Source organism: Chelonia mydas, chromosome 1 (genome assembly GCF_015237465.2).
Source record: "Chelonia mydas isolate rCheMyd1 chromosome 1, rCheMyd1.pri.v2, whole genome shotgun sequence".
NCBI classification, from domain to species: Eukaryota; Metazoa; Chordata; order Testudines; family Cheloniidae; genus Chelonia; species Chelonia mydas.
Window position 1 is genome coordinate 215,271,609 of NC_057849.1, and position 20,410 is coordinate 215,292,018.

Genomic DNA, 20,410 nt, shown 5'->3' on the forward strand with positions numbered 1-20,410 from the left:
TGGAGTGGGGCGTGGTCTGTCACAAGGGTAAACCGCCGCCCCAGTAGGTAGTAGCGGAGAGTTGCCATAGCCATTTTACCGCCAGACATTCCTTTTCAACGACGGCGTCCTTTTGTTCCCTGGGGAGGAGTTTCCGGCTGAGGTACAAGATCAGGTGTTCCTTTTCTCCTACCATCTGCGAAAGGACGACTCCTAGTCCTACCTCCAAGGCATCTGTTTGTAGGATGAATTCCTTCTCGAAGTCTGGGGCTATGAGTACTGGATGGCAGCAATGGGCTGTCCTTAAATCTGCAAATGCTCCTTCTGCTGCATCAGTCCACTTTACTATCTCGGGGCCCCGAGCCTTTACCAAATCCGTCAATGGCCCTGCTCTTGTGGCGAAATGAGGAATGAATCTCCGATAGTATCCTACTATCCCTAGAAAAGCTCCGACCTGCTTTTTGCGGACTGGTCAAGGCCAACCTTGTATTGCGTCCACTTTGTTCCATTGGGGTTTCACCAAACCTCTCCCTACTACATACCCGAGGTATCTGGCCTCAGCTAGTGCTATCACGCACTTGAGAGGGTTGGCAGTGAGGCCGGCCTTCTGCAGGGCGCCTAGCACGGCTTCTACTTTTCCTAGGTGCGTTTCCCAGTCAGGGCTATGGATGACTATGTTGTCTAGATAGGCGGCGGCATACTTGGCATGGGGTCGCAGCAATTTGTCCATAAGTGGTAGGAATGTTGCAGGGGGCCCATGGAGTCCGAAAGGGAGGACAGTGTATTGGAACAGGCCATCGGGTGTAGAGAAGGCAGTCTTTTCCTTGGCATTCTCAGCCAGGGGAATTTGCCAATATCATAGATACATAGATATTAAGGTCAGAAGGGACCATTATGATCATCTAGTCTGACCTCCTGCACAATGCAGGCCACAGAATCTCACCCAGCCACTCCTACGATAAACCTCTCATCTATGTCTGAGCTATTGAAGTCCTCAAATCATGGTTTAAAGATTTCAAGGAGCAGAGAATCCTCCAGCAAGTGACCCGTGCCCCATGCTACAGAGGAAGGCGAAAAACCTCCAGGGCCTCTTCCAATCTGCCCTGGAGGAAAATTCCTTCCCGTCCCCAGGTCCAGAGTGGTTAGGTATTGGGCCTTGCCTAACTGATCAACTAGCTCGTCAATGTGTGGTATTGGATAGGCATCAAATTGGGATAGTTCATTCAACTTCTGGAAGTCGTTGCAAAATCTTAGGGTGCCGTCAGGCTTGGGGACTAGGATGATAGGGCTGGACCACTGGCTGTCGGATTCTTCAATAACCCCGAGTTCCAGCATCTTCTTCACTTTTATCCTAATTTCTTCCCTTTTAGCTTCCGGTATTTGGTACGGTCTTATCGTCACCCTTACTCCAGGACTGGTGACAATATGATGTTGGATGAGTGTCGTACGGCCCAGCTGTGTACAGAACACGTCCTGGTTCCATTGGATCATATCAATGACCTCTGTTTGTTGTTCTGGAGTTAACTCAGGAGATATCTTCACCTGCCCCTGTGAGTCGTCTGTCTTGGGTGGAGCTCCCCGAATGACCAGGCATGTCTCTCGGTCATGCCAGGGCTTCAGTAAGTAGATGTGGTAGATTTGCTCTGGCCTTCGGCAGTCTGGTTGTCTGACCTTATAGTCCACCTCCCCAATGGCTTCCACTATCTCATCTGGTCCATGCCAGCTGGCTAGGAGTTTGCTTTCTGCTGTCGGCACTAGCACCATCACCCCTGACTGAAATCTCCGTACTTTCGCCCGACGGTTGTAATATGTCTGCTGGGCCTCTTGTGCTTTTTCCAAATGTTCTTGTACTATAGGGGTTACTCGAGTTATTCGCTCTCTCATCTGTGTCACATGCTCAATGACATTCTTTCCTGGGTTGGGTTGTTCTTCCCAATCTTCCTTGGCAGTATCTAATATTCCACGTGAGTGGCATCCATATAGTATTTCAAAGGGAGTGAAACCAGTGGATGCCTGGGGGTCTTCCCGTATAGCAAACATTAGATACGGTAGAAGGGTATCCCAGTCTTTTCCGTCCTGTGCTACCACCTTCTGGATCATACTTTTAAGGGTATGGTTAAACCGCTCGACCAGTCCATCTGTTTGTGGATGGTAGACTGAGGTCCGTATGGCCTGGATGTGGAGTAGGGTACATAAGTCTTTCATTAATTTTGACATGAAAGGTGTTCCTTGGTCTGTCAGGATCTCCTTAGGGATACCCACTTTGGCAAAAACCTGGAGTAGTTCTTTTGCTATTGCCTTGGATGTGGGGTTTCTTAAAGGAATGGCTTCTGGATACCGTGTGGCATAGTCAAGGATGACTAGTACATTTTGGTGGCCCCGTGCCAATCTTTCCAGTGGGCCCTCTATGTCCATGGCTATCCTCTCGAAAGGGACCTCAATAATAGGCAAAGGTAATAATGGGGCCCGCAAGTGAGGTCGGGGGCTATGCAACTGGCATTCAGGGCAGGAGGCACAATAGCGTTGGACCTCTGCATGTATTCCTGGCCAATAAAACCTTCTTAGGACTCTATCCAGTGTCTTGTCTACTCCTAGATGTCCCCCAAATAGATGACTGTGAGCTAACGCTAGTACTGCCCTTGTGTGTTGCCGTGGGACTAAGAGTTGCTCTCCTTCTTCCCCTCGTATTTGTGCTATCCTGTACAACAGATCACGTTTGAGCATGTAATATAGCCTTGGGCCTTTGGTCTTTCCTTCCATGGGTACACCATTTACTTTCACTACGTCCTCCCTCACATTCGCATATAGCGGGTCATTGGCTTGGTCCTGCCCAAAATTCTCACGTGCAGTACCCATCTGACCTAATTCCAGGGGGCCTGTTTCTACTCCGCCCCCTGGGTTGCCCCTACTTGGGCTAGGAACCGCCTCCGAGTCCTCACTGGCCTGAATTATCTCCTGGCCTCCTGAACGGGTTCACTTACCAACAAGGGAGGTTTTCTAGTTCTCTGCTAGAATCTTGGTCCCTAATTTTTTATCTGCCTTCCTTTCCAGCCTAGACTTTCAGGGTTTTCCGGGGGATGAGAATAACTGTGGGGCAAATTTGGCAAACATTGGGGTGAGGCTATCTGTAGGTGCCTCCGTCTCAGCCCAGGGGTTTCTACCTTCCCCTGGCTCTATTGGGGGGAGTAAGCTCTCAAACTCGTAGAAGTCCCTACCAATTAAGACAGGGTAGGGGAGCCTGGGGACCACCCCTGCAGTCACCCCGGTAGTATTCCCCTGGATCTCAATCCGTACCGGGATTGTGGGGTAGAAATTTACGGTGCCATGAATGCATGTTACCCCTGTGTTTTTGGCCCGGGTTAGTTGTTCTTGCCCCACCAACTTCCCCGAGATCAGCGTGACAGCACTCCCAGAATCTACTAATGCTACGGTTTCAATTCCATTCATTTTTACTGATCTTGTATACCCATGCGAGGTCATTGTGACCCCTACCAGGCTGATTAGGCCACATTGCTCCCCATGATCCCCCAGATTACATTGCATAGGCTCTTCCCTGTTGGGGTATTGGGCTGCTATAAGCCCCAATTCCCCACACTCGTAACACCGCCCCCTTATTCTGGTTGCCGCCCTCTGCCTGGGGCTATTTGGCTGGCCCCCCCAGCCCTCTCTTCCCAAACCCCCAGGTCCCTTCTTGGCCTCAGGCCATTCCTCGGTGTCTTTCCTCCAAGTTTTGGTTCTCCTGGAGTTCTCGATAGTCCAGGGCCTTGGGTTTGGGACTGGCTTCCTGATTTGCCGTGTCTCACCCCCTGGGGTCTGGAACAATTCGCGGGCTGCCAGCTGTCTTTCCACGAGGGAGACCAACTCATAATAGGTGGAGGGATCATTCTGGCCAACCCAAGCCCGGAGGCCTGGTGGTAGCCCCCTCATGTACCGGTCCAGTACCAGGAGCTCCATCATGTTCTCAGAGCTGAGGGTCTCAGGGCGCAGCCATTTCCGGGTCAGGTGGACCAGGTCAAACAATTGTGATTGGGGTGTCTTGTCCTCTGTATACTGCCACTCATGGAACCTCTTGGCTCGCAACGCCGTCGTTACTCCGGTTCTGGCCAGGATCTCTGACTCCAGCTGCGGGTAATCTGCTGCAGTCTCCGCGGCCATATCGTAGTAAACCTTCTGGGCTCCACACACAGGAATGGGCGAGGATACCAGGCCACTGATCTCGGGACCAGGCCTCCTGAAGGGCTGCTCTTTCAAAAGCCAGGAGGTTTGTCTCCACATCATCCTCCCATGTCATTTTCTGTAGGCAGTGGCTGGCTCGTATAGTCCGGGTCCCGTCGCAGTTGTGGTTCAGCTCCATAAAGGTCTTCATCTGGTTCACCAGCTCTTGCAGCAGGGCTCGGTCCTGGGCAGCCTGACTCATCAACAGATGATTAGTCTCCTGCTGCATCCGAGTCGCCTCCTGTTGGGCAGTTGCTTGGACCCAGGTAGCCTCCTGCTGGGCTGCGGTGGCTTGTATTAGGGCCTTGACCACGTCGTCCATCTTAGGGACAGGAGGGTTTTGGCTAATCCTGGTTTAAGTCCCGAGCGCGTAGATCCTACTGCTAACACCACGTGTGGCAAATTGCCGGCACTACTTTGATTAGTCTCGCGCTTTCTCTTCTTGGAGGGGTTCAGGGCATTGGGGTATTAACTGCCCCACTAGTGTCCTAGAGGAGGGGAGTGGAGAGGGAGGGACCTGGGCCAGCTCTCTACTCCAGGTCCCAGCCCAGGGGCCCTAGGGATAGCGGTAAACAGCTTAAACTAGCAGTTCCTTCCCCTGGGCTACTTCCCTCTCCTGTCCTTCAACTTGTGGGGCTTCCTGCCCTCCTTCTGCACAAACCAGGTGTCCCTTTACCTAGGGTCTTGGTCTTCTTAGCCCACCACAGCACTTCTCCAAACTCTCCTCTGCTTCCCTCCAAACTCCTCTCTGCTCCAACACCAATCCACTCTGTTTCAACTCCTCCTCCTGTCCAGTTGAAGCCGGGGGGGTTTATCATGTGACTGGCTTCAGGTGCTCCAATTGGCTTCAGGTGCTTTAATTAATCTATAGCAAACTTTCTTCCCTCTACAGGGAATAAGGTTCCCTTCTAACACTCTCCTTTTGCCCTCTGGCCATGCTGTATCACAATACATACACCTACCATCAAATCCGCTGCCCTAATTACACTGTACATTTGTTACAGTGAATAATACATGCACTTATCATATGATTCTGTTTCTTAAAGATACCAAATGTAAGGCCCATTTATGTCAGTAGCGTGTGGTTTATAGTACCTACGTTGTGCTGACACTGAATTTATATATGTTATTTTTACATTTTACAGGTTACCTCTCTACACTTAACTCTGCTCCGCTGGTTATGACTAGCGCTGTCAAGCAATTAAAAAAATCACAGTTAATCGTATGATTAATCGCACTGTTCAGCAAAAATAGAATATCATTTATTTAAATATTTTTGGATGTTTTCAAATATACTGATTTCAGTTACAACACAGAATAAAAAGTGTACAGTGCTCACTTCATACTTATGTATTTTTCAATTCACCTTATATAAGTACTGTAGTGCAATCTCTTTATCATGAAAGTTGAACTTACAAATGTAGAATTATGTACAAAAAAACTGCATTCAAAAATAAAACAATATAAAATTTTAGAGCTTGCCAGTCTACTCAGTCGTACTACTTATTCAGCCAATTGCTAAGACAAACAAGTTTCTTTACATTTGCAGGAAATAATGCTGCCCACTTCTGGTTTACAATGTCATCTGAAAGTGAGAACAGGTGTTCGCATGGCCCTGGTGTAGCCGGCGTCACAATATATTTACGTGCCAGATGCACTAAAGATTCATATGTCCCTTCATGCTTCAACCACCATTCCAGTGGACATGCATCCATGCTGATGATGGGTTCTGCTCGATAACAATCCAAAGCAGTGCAGACCAATGTATGTTCATTTCCATCATCTAAGTCAGATGCCACCAGCAGAAGGTTGATTTTCTTTGTGGTGGTTTCGGGTTCTGTAGTTTCCGCATTGGAGTTGTTGCTCTTTTAAGACTTCTCAGATTTTGGAAGGTACTTCAGATTCTTAAACCTTGGGTCGGTTAAAAATCCCACATTGCGTTTTGTGAAATCTACACTGAAAGTGCTCTTAAACTGAACATGTGCTGGGTCATCATCTGAGACTGCTATAACATGAAATATATGGCAAAATGTGGGTAAAACAGAGTAGGGGGACATACAATTCTCCGCCAAGGAGTTCAGTTACAAATTTAATTAAGGCATTATTTTTTTAACGAGTGTAATCAGCATGGAGGCATGTCCTCTGGAATGGTGGCCAAAGCATGAAGGGCCATACAATTGTTTAGCATATCTGGCACGTAAATACCTTGCAATGCCAGCTACAAAAGTGCCGTGCAAATGCCTGTTCTGCACTTTCATGACAAAGAGATTCCACTACAGTACTTTTATGAGGTGAATTGAAAAATACTATTTCTTCTGTTTATCATTTTTACAGTGCAAATATTTGTAATCAAAAATAATATACACTTTGATTTCAATTACAACACAGAATACAATGTATATGAAAATGTAGAAAAACAGCCAAAATATTTAGTACGTTTCAATAGGTATTCTATGGTTAACAGTGCAATTAAAACTGCGATTAATCGTGATTGATTTTTTTAATTGCAATTAATTTTTTTGAGTTAATCGTTTGAGTGAACTGCGATTAATCGACAGCCCTAGTTATGACCAGAAAAAAATTCAGATATCATTACTATTTAATACATGTTATTCCCCACTTACAGAAACAGCTATAAAATAGCATTATAATGAAATGTGAAACAGTATGGAAATTCTCAGTTATGGGCACACTGAATAAATTCATGTTCACTGATAAATTTAGCACTAGAAAATTAACTCTTAAAAATTAAACATCACTTGGTAGTAAAAGCCACTACAAATGCTTTTCAATTTAGCTGACTCCCAAGGGAGTGATTCTCTCTCTCTCTCTCTCTCTCTCTCTCTCTCTCTCTCTCTCACACACACACACACACACACAGAGACACCGTTGTCATGAGTTCCTCTCACTATCTTGCCAGGCTTTGGAACTGTGGGATGATTTTATTAAATGTTATTCTTTCTGTTTCTATTCCTGGTCACTAAAACTTCAGGGATCAAAGGAAACTGCCTCATATCTGCCCAGTGTGTCATCTGGAATGTAAGGGAGGTGAAATGAGAAATATATCAGAGTTCTATATAGGGACTCCTGCGGAGGTAACTTAGGCACACAGAGGACACTGTAGAGTCTTGACGATCTCTCGTTAGGGATGTGGGAATCTCCCAAAATTCTCATGGGTGTGTGTAACTGAGTGAGAGACAGAGATATTGTAGGGATTGAAAAGAGAGGGAGGAGGGATAAAGGAGACAGAGAGGGGAGAGAGACACAGACAGACATATAGAGGGGGAAAATTTCACTTGAAACTTGTAGCTTGTTTTTTCAGCCATAGCTTCCATGGCAAATCCACTTCAAAACACTGGGCCCTACAGCACCTGTAGCTGCAAGAGCAGGAAATAGAGTTGCTCTGAGTCTCCTGCTCTTTTCTCCACATTGCCTTCCGCTGGGAGAGGCCAAGAATGGAATAACTGGGAGCTCCCTAACCCCAGCATCAGTCTGCTGGGAGATGCTACGATTACAATAGCTGCGGAGATTCTCTGCAACAATTTGCTGTCCTTGTACACTGCCATATCTTCTTTATGTAAATACATGTTAATGTCTGCATATATATGAAGTTCTTATTTGTAGGATGCGATCAGCCTTCCATGATCTCATAAAGGAACACAATATATGGAGTGTGAGGACCACGGGAAAGCCTAGAGGAAAATTTAAACACTGGTAAAGCCAATTTCTGGAATGCCAATTCATTTAAAGAACTGCCCCCACCACTTAATCAACTCTTAGAACAATCTGTGATGCCATACATTGGACCATTCTTATGTTAGCACTGACCAGAGATTATTAAGGAGTACCATATGATTTACATTTTGAAAATGTAAAAACAAACAAACAAAGGCAGTGCTTCCTTATAGATATTTTATTCAAATGTTATGTTGACAAATGACACAAAGTAATATCTAGAAATCTACAAGAGAAACATAATTCAAAGAAATAACCGCAGAAAATAAATCCTCTCTAAGCTCTCTATATATGTTATTGCATAACGAGTTAGTTCCTTATAAACTGCTTACACAAAGCAAATCTTATAGTTTTATGTTCCCTTGGTGAAACAGCATCGGCTGCAGAATAAGCAAGATACTCTTGTGTTAGCTGTGATGGAATAAACACGTACAAAGGTGCTAACACGACCCAGTCACTGTGCAGAATTAGGAACGAGGAGTACTGGTGGCCCTTTAGAGACTAACAAATTTACTCCTCGTTCTTTTTGCGGATACAAACTAACACGGCTATCGCTCTGAAACCTGTACAGCATTAAACATTTAAACAGGATTCACTTTTCAAAAGGCTACAAGCTGAAGCAATGGCAAGGAAATGGCTACGAGTAACTAAATCAAATTGAAATGATTAAACATTCTATTGGGCTTTCAGCTCATGCAAGAGCAACCCACCAACTGAGAAAACATGCTGTGATCGCAAAGCAGTCACTCTCTTGCACCCATCCTGGCTGCATCCTCTTCCCCTCCCCCAGTTCTGGAGTTTTAATGTGGGTGATGTTTCCTGTCAACTGGTTTCTGTTGCTTAGCAGCTGATGGCTGGTTCAAGACACTCACGGCTTCCAGAGACTGGTTGGCTGCCCAGGCCAGGATACTGGCGCCTAATAGGGATTGGCTGATGCGAGTGCTCTTTTCTGTTTCTTATTTACATGTAGGCTGAAAACTGGAGGCTGGTTCCTACCTGATGAAATCGTTAAGCAAGAGGGAATGTCCTGGTGAGAAAAATGGGAACTGAAGTTAATTTCTTTTCGGGAGGTTGGCAGTTTAACATTTGCACTCTAGACTCACTCTGGGATTTAATGGACATGGCAGGAACTCACTGTAAATGCAATCACCATGCTTCAAATCTCATTCAGAACCAGGGTGAGTTGAAAGGAGTTCCATGGCACGCTTAATGGTCACAAGGAGTCATTAGTACTGGTTGGGAGTTTTCCAACTAAACAATTTTTCATCAGAACATGCAGATTCATCGAAACCAAAATGTGTTGGAGAAATATATCTGTTATGATGAAGCTTTTTCCAGGAAGGTTTTCTCAAGGCCAGAATGTCATTTAAAGAGGGAAAGACAGAGGGAGGATGCCCTTCCCAGAATAGCCAATAGCCTGGTGGTTTGGGCATTCACCTGGGATATAGCAGACTGAGGTCCAAGTCCCTACTCTGTCTAATGCTGAGTAGGGACTTGAACCTAGGTCTTCCACATGTGTGCTCTAGTCACCAGGCCGTTGTCTTTTTGCAGAGGGTGTGCTTGCTTGCTTTCACCTCCTGGGAGTGGTTATAAAAAAAATTCAAAAGGTCTCAGGTTTATTCCAAAGTAGAATGAAAGCAAATCTTGTTATTTCCCACAGAACAGAAATTCCATTCTTTGACCAGCTCTACTCATCATGCACTGATTGTGGATTACAGATCAACCACTGACACTGGTGATTTGGAAATGGAGGCGATTTTAGGGGAGTTCAATGAAACATTCTATGGCCCTGTTACTGGGAGGGAATATATAAACCCTATCCAGACATTGGCAAGGAAAGGGGTTAACCAGCTCTGGCTGGGGGATGGGAGGCCGGACAACAGTTTTGCTAGTGTAGATGGGCCCTGAGAGAAGGATGTGCAGTGTAGAGTTGGAAGTTGAGTATGCAAGGGAGGGTCAGGAAGAAAGGTCTCTAGATTGAGGACGGGATCTGAGAGAAGAACTGGGGGGTTTCCCTCTCTGGAACTTGCCTAGCCATGCTCTAGACCAGGGGTCGGCAATGTATGGCACGCATGCCAAAGACGGCACACAAGCTGATTTTTAATGGCACGCTGCTGCCTGCCGAGTCCCAGCCACCGGCCCCGCTCAGCCCGCTGCCGAACCCAGGCCGGGACCCCGGCAGGCAGCAGCGTGCCATTAAAAGTCCTGCCCACCCCGGCCTGCTCTTCTCCGCCCCCCTCCCCCCCCCCCCCGCTGGCTGCTGCTGCAGAGCAGGCAAGCTCCCCCCTCCCCCACCTCTTCCCCCAGCGTGTTCCATTCCTGCCCCTCCTCCTCTCCCTCCCTGCCGCGGATCAGCTGATGGCCTTTGCGAGGAAGGGGGAGAAGCAGCGCTGCAGCACGCTCGCTGCTCTGGGGAGGAGGCGGAGAAGAGGTGGGGACAGGGCCTTGGGGAAGGGGGGTGGAATCAGGGCATATCCCCTCCAGCCCCCTGCCCTGAACCACTCTGGGCAGGGGGCTGGGAGCCCCCCGATGACCCCAGCCCACACCCCCAGCCCTCTGTCCTGACCCTTACACCCCACACACACACCCCAGCCCCTGCCCTGCACCCCCCTCACACACACCCAGCCCTCTGCCCTGACCCCTGCACCCCCACACACCCCAGCCTCCTGCCCTGACCCCTGCACCCCCCATGACCCCAGCCCTGACTCCAATACCCCCACACATACCCAGCCCCCCACGCCCAATGCCCTGACTCCTGCACCCCCCTCACATACCCAGCCCCCTCACACCCCACGCTTGCACCCCCCACATTCCCACTCCCACCCTGAGCACCAAACGGGAGCTCCTGCACCCCCCCACCTCACATTCCCACCTGCTCCCCTCGCACCAAATGGGAGCTGCCCAGGTAAGCACTCCACACCCAAACCTCCTGCCCCAACCCTGAACCCCCTCCCTCATTCTAGCTCCTGGCCAGACCCTACACCCCAACCCCCAGCCTGTTCCTTCACCCCCAGCCCTGTGCTCAGTGCACTCCCACCCTCAGCTCAGTGCAGAGAGAGAGAGAGAGGAAGAGAATGGGCTAGAACCAGGAAGAAGGTAGGTACCCACTCTATGTGGGCAGGGCCAGGATCCCAGACCGGCAGTGGGCTGAGCGGGGCCCTGGCTGGCAGGAGCCGGCGGACGGAACCCCAGACCGGCAGTGGGCTGAGTGGCAGCGGCTGAGACGCTCAGCCCACTGCCGGTCTGGGGTCCCGGCTGCTGGCTCCGCTCAGCCCACTGCCGGCCCCTTGCCAGCCAGGGTCCCGGCCGCAAGCCCTGCTCAGCCTGCTGCCGGCCTAGGTGAACGGAACCCCAGGCTGGCAGCGGGCCAGTGGCGTAAGATCAGCATTTTAATTTAATTTTAAATGAAGCTTCTTAAACATTTTGAAAACCTTGTTTACTTTACATACGACAATAGTTTAGTTATATAATATAAAGACATAGAGAGAGACCTTCTAAAAAAACGTTAAAATGTATTACTGGCACGTGAAACCTTAAATTAAAGTGAATAAATGAAGACTCGGCACACCACTTCTGAAAGGTTGCCAACCCCTGCTCTAGACCTTTGCTTTATACTTTGGCTGAGGAAAACCCTGCTGGTGTTTATCTCTTAAAAGGACTGGACACTTTTTACATTTATACTGCTTTGTAATAAAGCAAACCACAGAGGTGTTTTTTAAATGCCACAAAAGACGTGAAGAACCTTTTCCTGTCCTTTTAGCATCCCCATGGGCTCATTTGGGAATCACTGTATGTTATAGCTCAGCTGCAGGAAAAACTCTCACAGAACCAAGGAGATTTCAAAGGAGGTCAAGGAAACATCCAGGTCAGAAAATGGGTTCTGCATGCGACTGTGGATCATTTCTGGACGCACTTTCCCCCTCCCTAAAGTTCCACTGACCTGAAGTATGGACTGGAGTTCGAGAGAATATAGCATTATCCATGGAGCGAAGTGCCTGGGCCAATACTCATCTTCATACTTGTCCTCATCATTGACAAATGTTCTCCAACAGTCACCATAATCTGGGGAAATGGACCTATTCACTTATGAGCTGAAGGAGACATCAGTGGACTCAGCCCACTCAGAGATCAGTCAGGCTCAAGGGAGCAAGGCCATGTATTGGGCTTCTGCCATGGAGACACATCACCCTTAGGAAGAACCAGCTGACGAAAGCCAAGGATACACTAGCATTTGGAACTCATGTTCTCCTGGCCTTTTCCATCTTTCTGTCCAGGGGAGGCCTCATTAAACCTGTCTTGCAATATTTCCCCGACTTATTCACCTGGGACAGGTCATTTATGTAAAGTAAGAGTAAAATATCACCTAATTCTTCATAATTAGTAGCAACAGCACAGCATCAGTGCGTGAGTCGATTTTACACTGGGGCTGGATTAAAGGCGGCTTCAAAGATATACCCCTGCATTTAAATATAATGGTATGTTCTAAGGGGAAACTGACAATGTGGAAATGTGCCAGACTGACTGCACCATGAAGGAGGCTGGTGTTCTTTGTTTATTCTCTGAATGGAACATCAGAGACAGTGGCAGCCAAACCAGCTTCACCCATGCACATGGGCTCACCAATTTGCACTGCCTCAGTTCTGAGTTCCCACCGCTAGCAGTAAAAGGGGCTTTCACTCTTTACGGCTCATTCATGCCTCAACCTCTGTGCTGAGACAAGGGGATCAATAAGTGCCAGCAGGGATGGAGATTTTAGTGATCGTCACCTGCCCTGCTAGGAATTTGCCTGCAACCACCAGCTCATTTCACATAAGCCACAAAATGGCTGTCGGATAGTGTCTTTCAGTTACAGACCTAAAGAGGCAAAGCTCTGCATCCCATTGCACAATCCCCCCAAGACCTGGGGACAGACTGGAATTGTTGACCCAGAAGTGAGGGGTTCCATAACTCATATACAACTTCAGCTGGTCACTGACCAGGGATGAACTGGAACCAGTGACCTAGAGGCAAAATGCCCCCAGTCCCATCCCTAATCCCCTCTGAACCATCCAGATCCTGTAACCCCATGAGTCATTACCTGGGAGGTTTAGTCATTACCTGAGAGATCCATGACTTGGATGGACACGCCGATGTTCATCAGGCTCCACAGACCCTGACGATTGTTTTCCTCTTTGTGCCAGTAGAGCCGTGCTACATAAATGACTAGATTCAAATTAGGCATTTTCTCCAGAAAACCTATGATCTCCTTGCAGCAGTCCCCACAGGGACTCCAGGACATGTAACAGGTGATGGAGCAGTGGACAAAACGATCATATCTTAGCTTTTTACGCACATCTTTCAGGAAGTACTTTTCAGCATGCTCACCGCCGGCACAACGGATCCATCTTTGCCAGCGCCTTCTGCAATAGTTCCACTTGATTTCATAGAGAAGGTAAGTCACACTTGAAAGGACACTTGGGTCATAATTCTTCACAAATGCCTTCTGCCGTATCTTCCACCTGAAAGACATCCCAAGGAGTCACTGTCTGCATCTGTATCACTAAGAGCTTGCCAGTCACAGCAAGTTAAAAATGAGAGGGATGGGAAGGAGGCACAGATAAATGGAAAGGGAACTCACAGAAGGATAGAGGGAGACTTAGAGATAGTGATGGAAGAAAAGAGAGAGAGGTAGGGAAGAAGGAGAGTTAAATCTGGTGTCACACTGATGAGACAGGAGTGAGATCTGAATCTTCCCAGCTCCCACTTTCTCTGTAAATCTTGTGGAGGATGTGGGTATGGTGCTTTCATTCTCACCCCTGTGTGATGCCTCTGCATACAGGATCTGTGGGAAAGAGAATAGAGTCACCTGGTGCACAGAGAGAAACATAGGGGAAGAGAGAAAAAGGGAGGCCTCCCAATGCATCCTCCCTGGGACCATGTGGCCTACAATTGTTCCTTCTCAATGAACAATTCCTATTCAGTACTCCTGAGAAAAGCAACTCCCTGCTAATGTGAAGTATCCTGAAGATAGTGGAGGTGGATAAGGGGTCATTCTGGCCCCCAATATGTCCATTAATTTAACCATGAGGGAGGGAAGGAGAATGCCCATTACTTGCTATGGAACAATGAAAAATCATTATTATTAATAAATAATAAAATAACATTAATAATATCTAGGACATGGTCCAAAGTTCATTGAAATCAATGGGATTCAGGCCCTCAAATTGTGACTTATAACTGTAAGATCCCACCGATGCCCAAATAACTGTTCTTTCCTTTCTTCTTTTTTTAAACTTTTCTTTTATTTTAAAATGTGGATGCTGCCAGTAATATGTTTGAAACTAAAATTAATAATAGTGTTTTTAAAATGGAGATTTCTCAGGCAATATGCTCAGGTTGGTTCTGTTTTGGAACAGAATAACCGTCCCTTGTTATTTGTATTGAGAGTCTCAGGAGACAAAACAGGATTGACATGCTATGGGAACACAGAGAGCAAACTGCACAGGACACTTCTAAACTTCTCATTTCCTCCTCAGCACCAGGAGTTAGTGGTAACAAAGAGTCTGTATCTTTAAAATTGCATCATCGGCACTTTCTTGTCTGCCATTTTCAACTCAATCTGAGAGCCCACACTCGGGCATGCGGCCATCGTCAAAACATGTCCAGACATGCACAGACACATACTCAGCTAGGGCCTGATCCAAAGCCCATTGAAATCGGTTAAAAGACTCTCCTTGACTTCAATGGACTTTGGATCAGGCCCAGAAAGAACACATGCACATACCTATAAAGAAATTGCTCCAGTGTAACTATTTAGTTACAAAAAAAAACAGGAGTACTCGTGGCACCTTAGAATAACAAATTTATTTAAGCATAAGCTTTCGTGGGCTACGAAAGCTTATGCTCAAATAAATGTGTAGGTCTCTAACGTGCCACAAGTACTCCTGGTTCTTTTGCGGATACAGACTAACACGGCTGCTACTCTGAAACCTGTCATTATTTAGTTACACTGGTGAAAGTTTTCTAATATAGATAAGCCCAGACAGACAGACAGAAAGATAGAGACACACACAAAAATCTGAGCTCTTTGAGGGAAGATGGGTCCAATGGGATATACTATTTTTTTTTTTTCAAAAAAAAAAATGTCTATAACTTTGTACATGTACCTCTTGTAATCTGCAACCTAGACTGCATCAGCTCTGCTGTATTCTCTCACCTTTTGTTTTTGTAAGAAGCACTTCTTTGGTATTTAAGCAAGAAAATCATTTTATTGTCAGTTACTTTATCTTTATTAAAAAGTTAGTAACTAAAAATATAGTTTGGTTATAAATAAACTCACACAGAGAAACAGACTGGAGGTATCTACTATATATTATATACATAGATTCACAACAGCTGTACAGATGCACATACATATATATGCCCAGAAAGTCATATAGGCTTTAACACATATAAATGCACACTTATACTTTAAAAAGAAAAGGAGTACTTCATCGGATGAAGTGAGCTGTAGCTCACGAAAGCTTATGCTCAAATAAATTGGTTAGTCTCTAAGGTGCCACAAGTCCTCCTTTTCTTTTTGCAAATACAGACTAACACGGCTGTTAGTCTGAAACCTGTCACTTATACTTTATGGATATAGACACACAAGCACATATATATATATATATATATATATATATATATATATATATATATATATATATTTTACACACACACACAGCATCTTTACCTCTGTTCCAGCCAGTGGCCATGGCTTTCAGTACAGCCTCCCAGGCTGTCCCCTGTTTTACTGGGGTGTGTTTCTCCCTTTCAGTTTCTATTCCTGAGAACAGAAACATTGGATTAGAGAACCCAGCATGCTGATCCACACTTTCTTGTTAATTTCAGAGAGCATCCTGCCCCAGCGCTATTCCTCCCCTGCTCTGTACTGCCTTCACCGAGCACTGCCTGGGCTCCGTGCCTAGGCCTCCACCCCTCCCTGCAGCACTTCAAATCTACTCCCTGTCCTGCCATTGGCCACTGGGCCCAGGCGACCCCACCCCACCTGCACTCCCATTGGCAGAAGCAGAAGCAAAAGTAGAGCAGATGTAAACTGCATTACTTGTGTGAACCTCCTTTCCCCTCTTCCCCCCACTTTCCTCCCTGGGTTATTCAGGAGCTGGCAACACTTGCCTGTATGACCGGGCACCGGATGCCGTTGACAGTAAAGAAATATCCCAATGGTGATGTTGGACAGGAGGGAATCCTCTATCTACCCCTCTGCTGCAGTCCTTTTACTTGAAAAGGAAACTAAAGTTGGCCGTGCCTCCACCTGGCTGGGTCCTGTATACACGACGTGCCTTGGGAGCCTCCACGAGTAAACCTGAGCTAATCTGTGCATTGGGTCTAACTCAAAAATACCAATTATAAACAGTATACACGCAATCTACACTTAGATTAGAAGCTTTACTTAACGATTTAAGGAAACATGCTGTAACAGACTTCAATTAAATGTTCCAACTAATGTAAATCAGCAGGGGGGAGTTCGATAAATCAATTAACAAATACAGTTTACAGCAGTAAATGAAATATATCTAATTTGCGTTTACACTGCCACCCTTTACCCCACCCCGGACCTCTGGATTTCAGAGTTGTAAATGCTGGCGTGGGTGCACTTGAAGGTCCTGAAGCTGAGGACAGCACTCTGTTGATCCCCTAAATCTGACCAGCCAAGGCAACAAGAGGCAGAGTCATTCCAATCTGGCATCTTTCCAAGCGGCACAATTCATCGAAGCCCCAACAAGCTTTCAGCAGCAGCTTCTGGCTTTCTAATGGCAGCTTCTGGTGTGGACAGAGCTCCATCAAGCAACCTCAGCTTCTCTCCAAAATGGATCCCATCCCATGCTCTCTTGCATTTCCTGAAAGTGGAAGGCAAATGCTCTCTCTCTCTCTCTCTTTCTCTCTCTCCCCAAGACATCATGGGAGGTGTAGTTTCCTAGGCTGGATTGCAGCGCTCAAGATCTTCGCAAATGGAACACTTCCAATTAAGTTCAGAGGCCTCACAGAAAGAGAGAGACTGATGTACATGTGTAAGCGGGGGAATGCTCCGGCTGTGAAAAACTTTCCTGGCTTATACACTACCCCAGTGAAAGGGGCTAGCAAAAGCATCTGAGTCCTTGCTCCAACTCCCTATACCCAGAGGCCTGCCTGACTTCAAGGACGCTCCTTCCACTCTCCTGTGTGGCAGAGTCCTCGTAACCCTAACGAGGCTGGGCCTGGGATTCCTGGGAGGCTTGACCCCCTGTCTTGTCATGGTCACTTAGGACAGGGTCGAGGGTGTCCTCACTCCAGAGTAATCTCTTCACATCAGACACTTCCGTAACCCAGTGATCATTAGATATAGTTCAAAGCATGGGCTTTGGGGAGGCCCCACCCCTTCTGCCCAAGGCCTCCCCCGCCTCCCGCACACCAGAACCCCGAAAAAACACACACACCCATAAAAGGAGAAGCCCTGAGGGGCCCCCAGGATGGGAGGAGCCCCAACCTGCCCACCCCAACCTGCCCACCCCAGCTCATTGAGCTGAGCTGTCGCCGCCGCCGCCCCCCACCCAACCCACTGGCCTCCCTGAGCACCAGGCCAAGCCTCCAGCCTTCCCGAGTGCCAGCCCGGCCCTTGTGCTGGGCCGAGCCGCCAGCCCCGCAGCCCCCCCCGCCCCCACACACACAGTGGGGCCGAGCCAAGCTGCCGGCCCCCTGAGCGCCAACTCTTCCCTCCCCTGAAGGCCCCCCCCCGCCAAGCCTCCAGTCCCAGTGCCCAGCCGAGCCTCCTCAGTCCACCAGCCGCTTTCTCTCCACGTCCCTCCTCACTTCCCCGTCCCAAGGAGGAGGGATACGGCGAGCAGCGGGGACCTCGGGGGGTGGGGGTGGAGTGGAGGAGGCGGTGGGGATCTCGGGGAAGGGCCGGGGCCAGCGCGGCCCAGGTGTCCAGTGGCGGGTCAACGGCAGCGGCAGGGAAGGCGCCGCCCATGGCTCAAAGCAAATACAATTTATGAAACAGCTATTGTCAAATAATAAGGGAAAAATGGGAAAGGTTAAAGGAAAACACGTCACCCCGCTCTGTGGCACGGGGACACCACAACCAGCGTCTCTGGGAGATAAGGAAAGTTCACAGTCTGTTCCTCACGCCTCCCAGACTTCCTTCCCAGACCCTGGCTGCCCTGTGCTGATACCACGGGTCAGACACCTGCTCTGGTGGTGGCCACACGCCCTCAAGCTGTCGGGAACAGGACCCTTCTCCTCAGTGTCAGCCCCCGCCGTCAGGGTCACGATCTCCCTCCTGTCTGGCGATGGCTCCCTGCGCTGGGCTCTCTGCTCTGGGATCTCTCCTCGCTCTCCCCCACCGCTCAGCGCACCCGGCTCCGGTGACTCGGGGCACAGCAGCTCCCGGCTGTAACTCAGCTCTGTCTCAGGCCGGCGTGGCTGGGCTGAGCTGCTCCAGCACCTGCTCCCCAGCTGGTTCTGGCTGATGCTGCTCGGGTTCCAGCCCAGCTCTGCCTTCGGGGCTCCTACTTCTCCCCCCCCCTGGTTCTGGCTGCTGCTCCCAGCTCACAGGGGGGATGGGGCCCTGGGCTCCTGATGCCCTCCTTGACCTACCTGCCCTGTCAATCAGGCTGCTCAGAAGCACTGGCCTCTCTCCATTGGCCCTGGGGACTGTCAGCCTCAGGAACTTGATTTCTCATTGGCCCTTCCCCTTTGTTTTGGTACCGGCAGAGGGCCAATCAAAAAACCCCACGAAGTTTCAGTAAGAGGCCAACAGTCTCCTTACATTCCCACGTGCTAAAATTCTGCCAGAGCCGGAATGTTCACACCAGCACATCCAAGTCCCATATTAGGGCTGTCAAGCGATTAAAAAAATTAGTTGCGATTAATCGCACAGTTAAACAATAACAGAATACCATTTATTTAAATATTTTGGATGGTTTCTACATTTTCAAAGATATTGATTTCAGTTACAACACAGAATACAAAGTGTACAATTCTCACTTGATATTTATTTTTATTACAAGAATTTTCACTGTAAAAAACAACAGCAAAAGAAATAGTATTTTTCAATTCACCTAAGACAAGTACTGTAGTGCAATCTCTTTATCATGAAAGTTGGACTTACAAATGGAGAATTATTACAAATGGAGAAGTACAAAAAACCTGCATTCAAAAATAAAACAATGTACAATTTTAGATCCTGCAAGTCCACTCAGTTCTACTTCTTGTTCAGCCAATCGCTCAGACAAACAAGTTTGTTTACATGTGCAGGAGATAATGCTGCCCATGTCTTATTTATGTCACCTGAAAGTGAGAAGAAGGCGTTCACATGGCACTGTTGTAGATGGTGTTGCAAAATATTTATGTGCCAGACGCGCTAAAGATTCATATGTCCCTTCATGCTTCAACCACCAATCTAGAGGACATGTGTCCATTCTGATGACGGGTTCTGCTCGATAACGATCCAAAGCAGTGAGGACCGACGCATGTTCATTTTCATTATCTGAGTCAGATACCTCCAGCAAACAGCTGATTTTCCTTTTTGGTGGTTCTGGTTCTGTAGTTTCTGCATCAGAGTGTTGCTCTTTTAAAACTTCTGAAAGCATGCTCCACACCTCATTCCTCTCAGATTTTGGAAGGCACTTCAGATTCTTAAACCTTGGGTCGAGTGCTACAGCAATCTTTAGAAATCTCACATTGGTACCTTCTTTGTGTTTTGTCAGATCTGCAGTGAAAGTGTTCTTAAAATGAACAACATGTGCTGGGTCATCATCCAAGACTGCTATAATATGAAATATATGGCAAAATACTGGTAAAACAGAGCAGGGGACATACAATTTTCCCCCAAGTAATTCAGTCACAAATTTAATTCACACATTATTTTTTTAACGAGCGTCACCAGCATGAAAGCATGTCCTCCGGAATGGTGGACGAAGCATGAAGGGGCATACAAATGTTTTGCATGTCTGGCACTTAAATACCTTGAAATGCTAGCTACAAAAATGCCATGCAAATGCCTGTTCTCACTTTCTGGTGACATTGTAAAGGAAGAAGAAGGCAGCATTATCTCCTGTAAATGTAAACAAACTTGAGTTGTATAAGTGCCCTACAGTCAATCAAACCCTAACCCTGCCCCTTGACCCCTTAAACCCTGCCCCTTTACCCCTTAAGCCCTGCTCACCTGTCACCAGAAGCCCCGCCCCAGGGGGTATTACTTCCAGGGTCAAGGCGACCACATGACCGGAAGCAAGGTGTATCATGTGACCCCCTCTAAGAACTCCTCCCACTTCCCTCTACCAATCAGGATGGGATTTGTCCTTATAGGACCGCCCCAGAGGAGATTTTACCAATCAGGGTGAGTTATGGGGCGGGGTGACCTGTCCGGAAATGGGTTGTGTGACCCCTCTAAGAACTCCTCCCACCACCCTCTACCAATCAGGAGGGGTTTCAGCCACTGGGGACCACCCTGAGAAGAGAC

The 20,410-nt window shown here is 47.7% G+C and overlaps 1 protein-coding gene and 1 long non-coding RNA gene across 3 annotated transcripts in view; both read right to left on the reverse strand.

The window, feature by feature from the left end:
* The window catches only part of LOC119567405, a 50,768-nt gene extending 34,893 nt beyond the window's left edge, over nt 1-15,875 (reverse strand). Inside the window, exons 1-2 of the mRNA XM_037912864.2 lie at nt 15,641-15,875; nt 13,723-13,750 (exon numbers count right to left, since the gene is read on the reverse strand). Of these exons, the coding sequence (XP_037768792.2) occupies nt 13,723-13,750; nt 15,641-15,749 (137 nt within the window). The 5' untranslated portion in view covers nt 15,750-15,875. The remainder of the gene's footprint in view (nt 1-13,722; nt 13,751-15,640) is intronic.
* Nucleotides 8,929-13,165, reverse strand: LOC122461885. 2 transcript variants are annotated; one of them, XR_006284117.1, is made up of 3 exons: nt 13,027-13,165; nt 11,870-12,132; nt 8,929-8,956 (listed from the first exon to the last, which is right to left on the reverse strand). It is a non-coding gene; the product is annotated as an uncharacterized LOC122461885 (long non-coding RNA). The 2 variants fall into 2 exon arrangements; XR_006284130.1 differs by having other exon boundaries at nt 11,870-12,020; nt 13,027-13,160.
* Nucleotides 15,876-20,410: the final 4,535 nt, after the last annotated feature.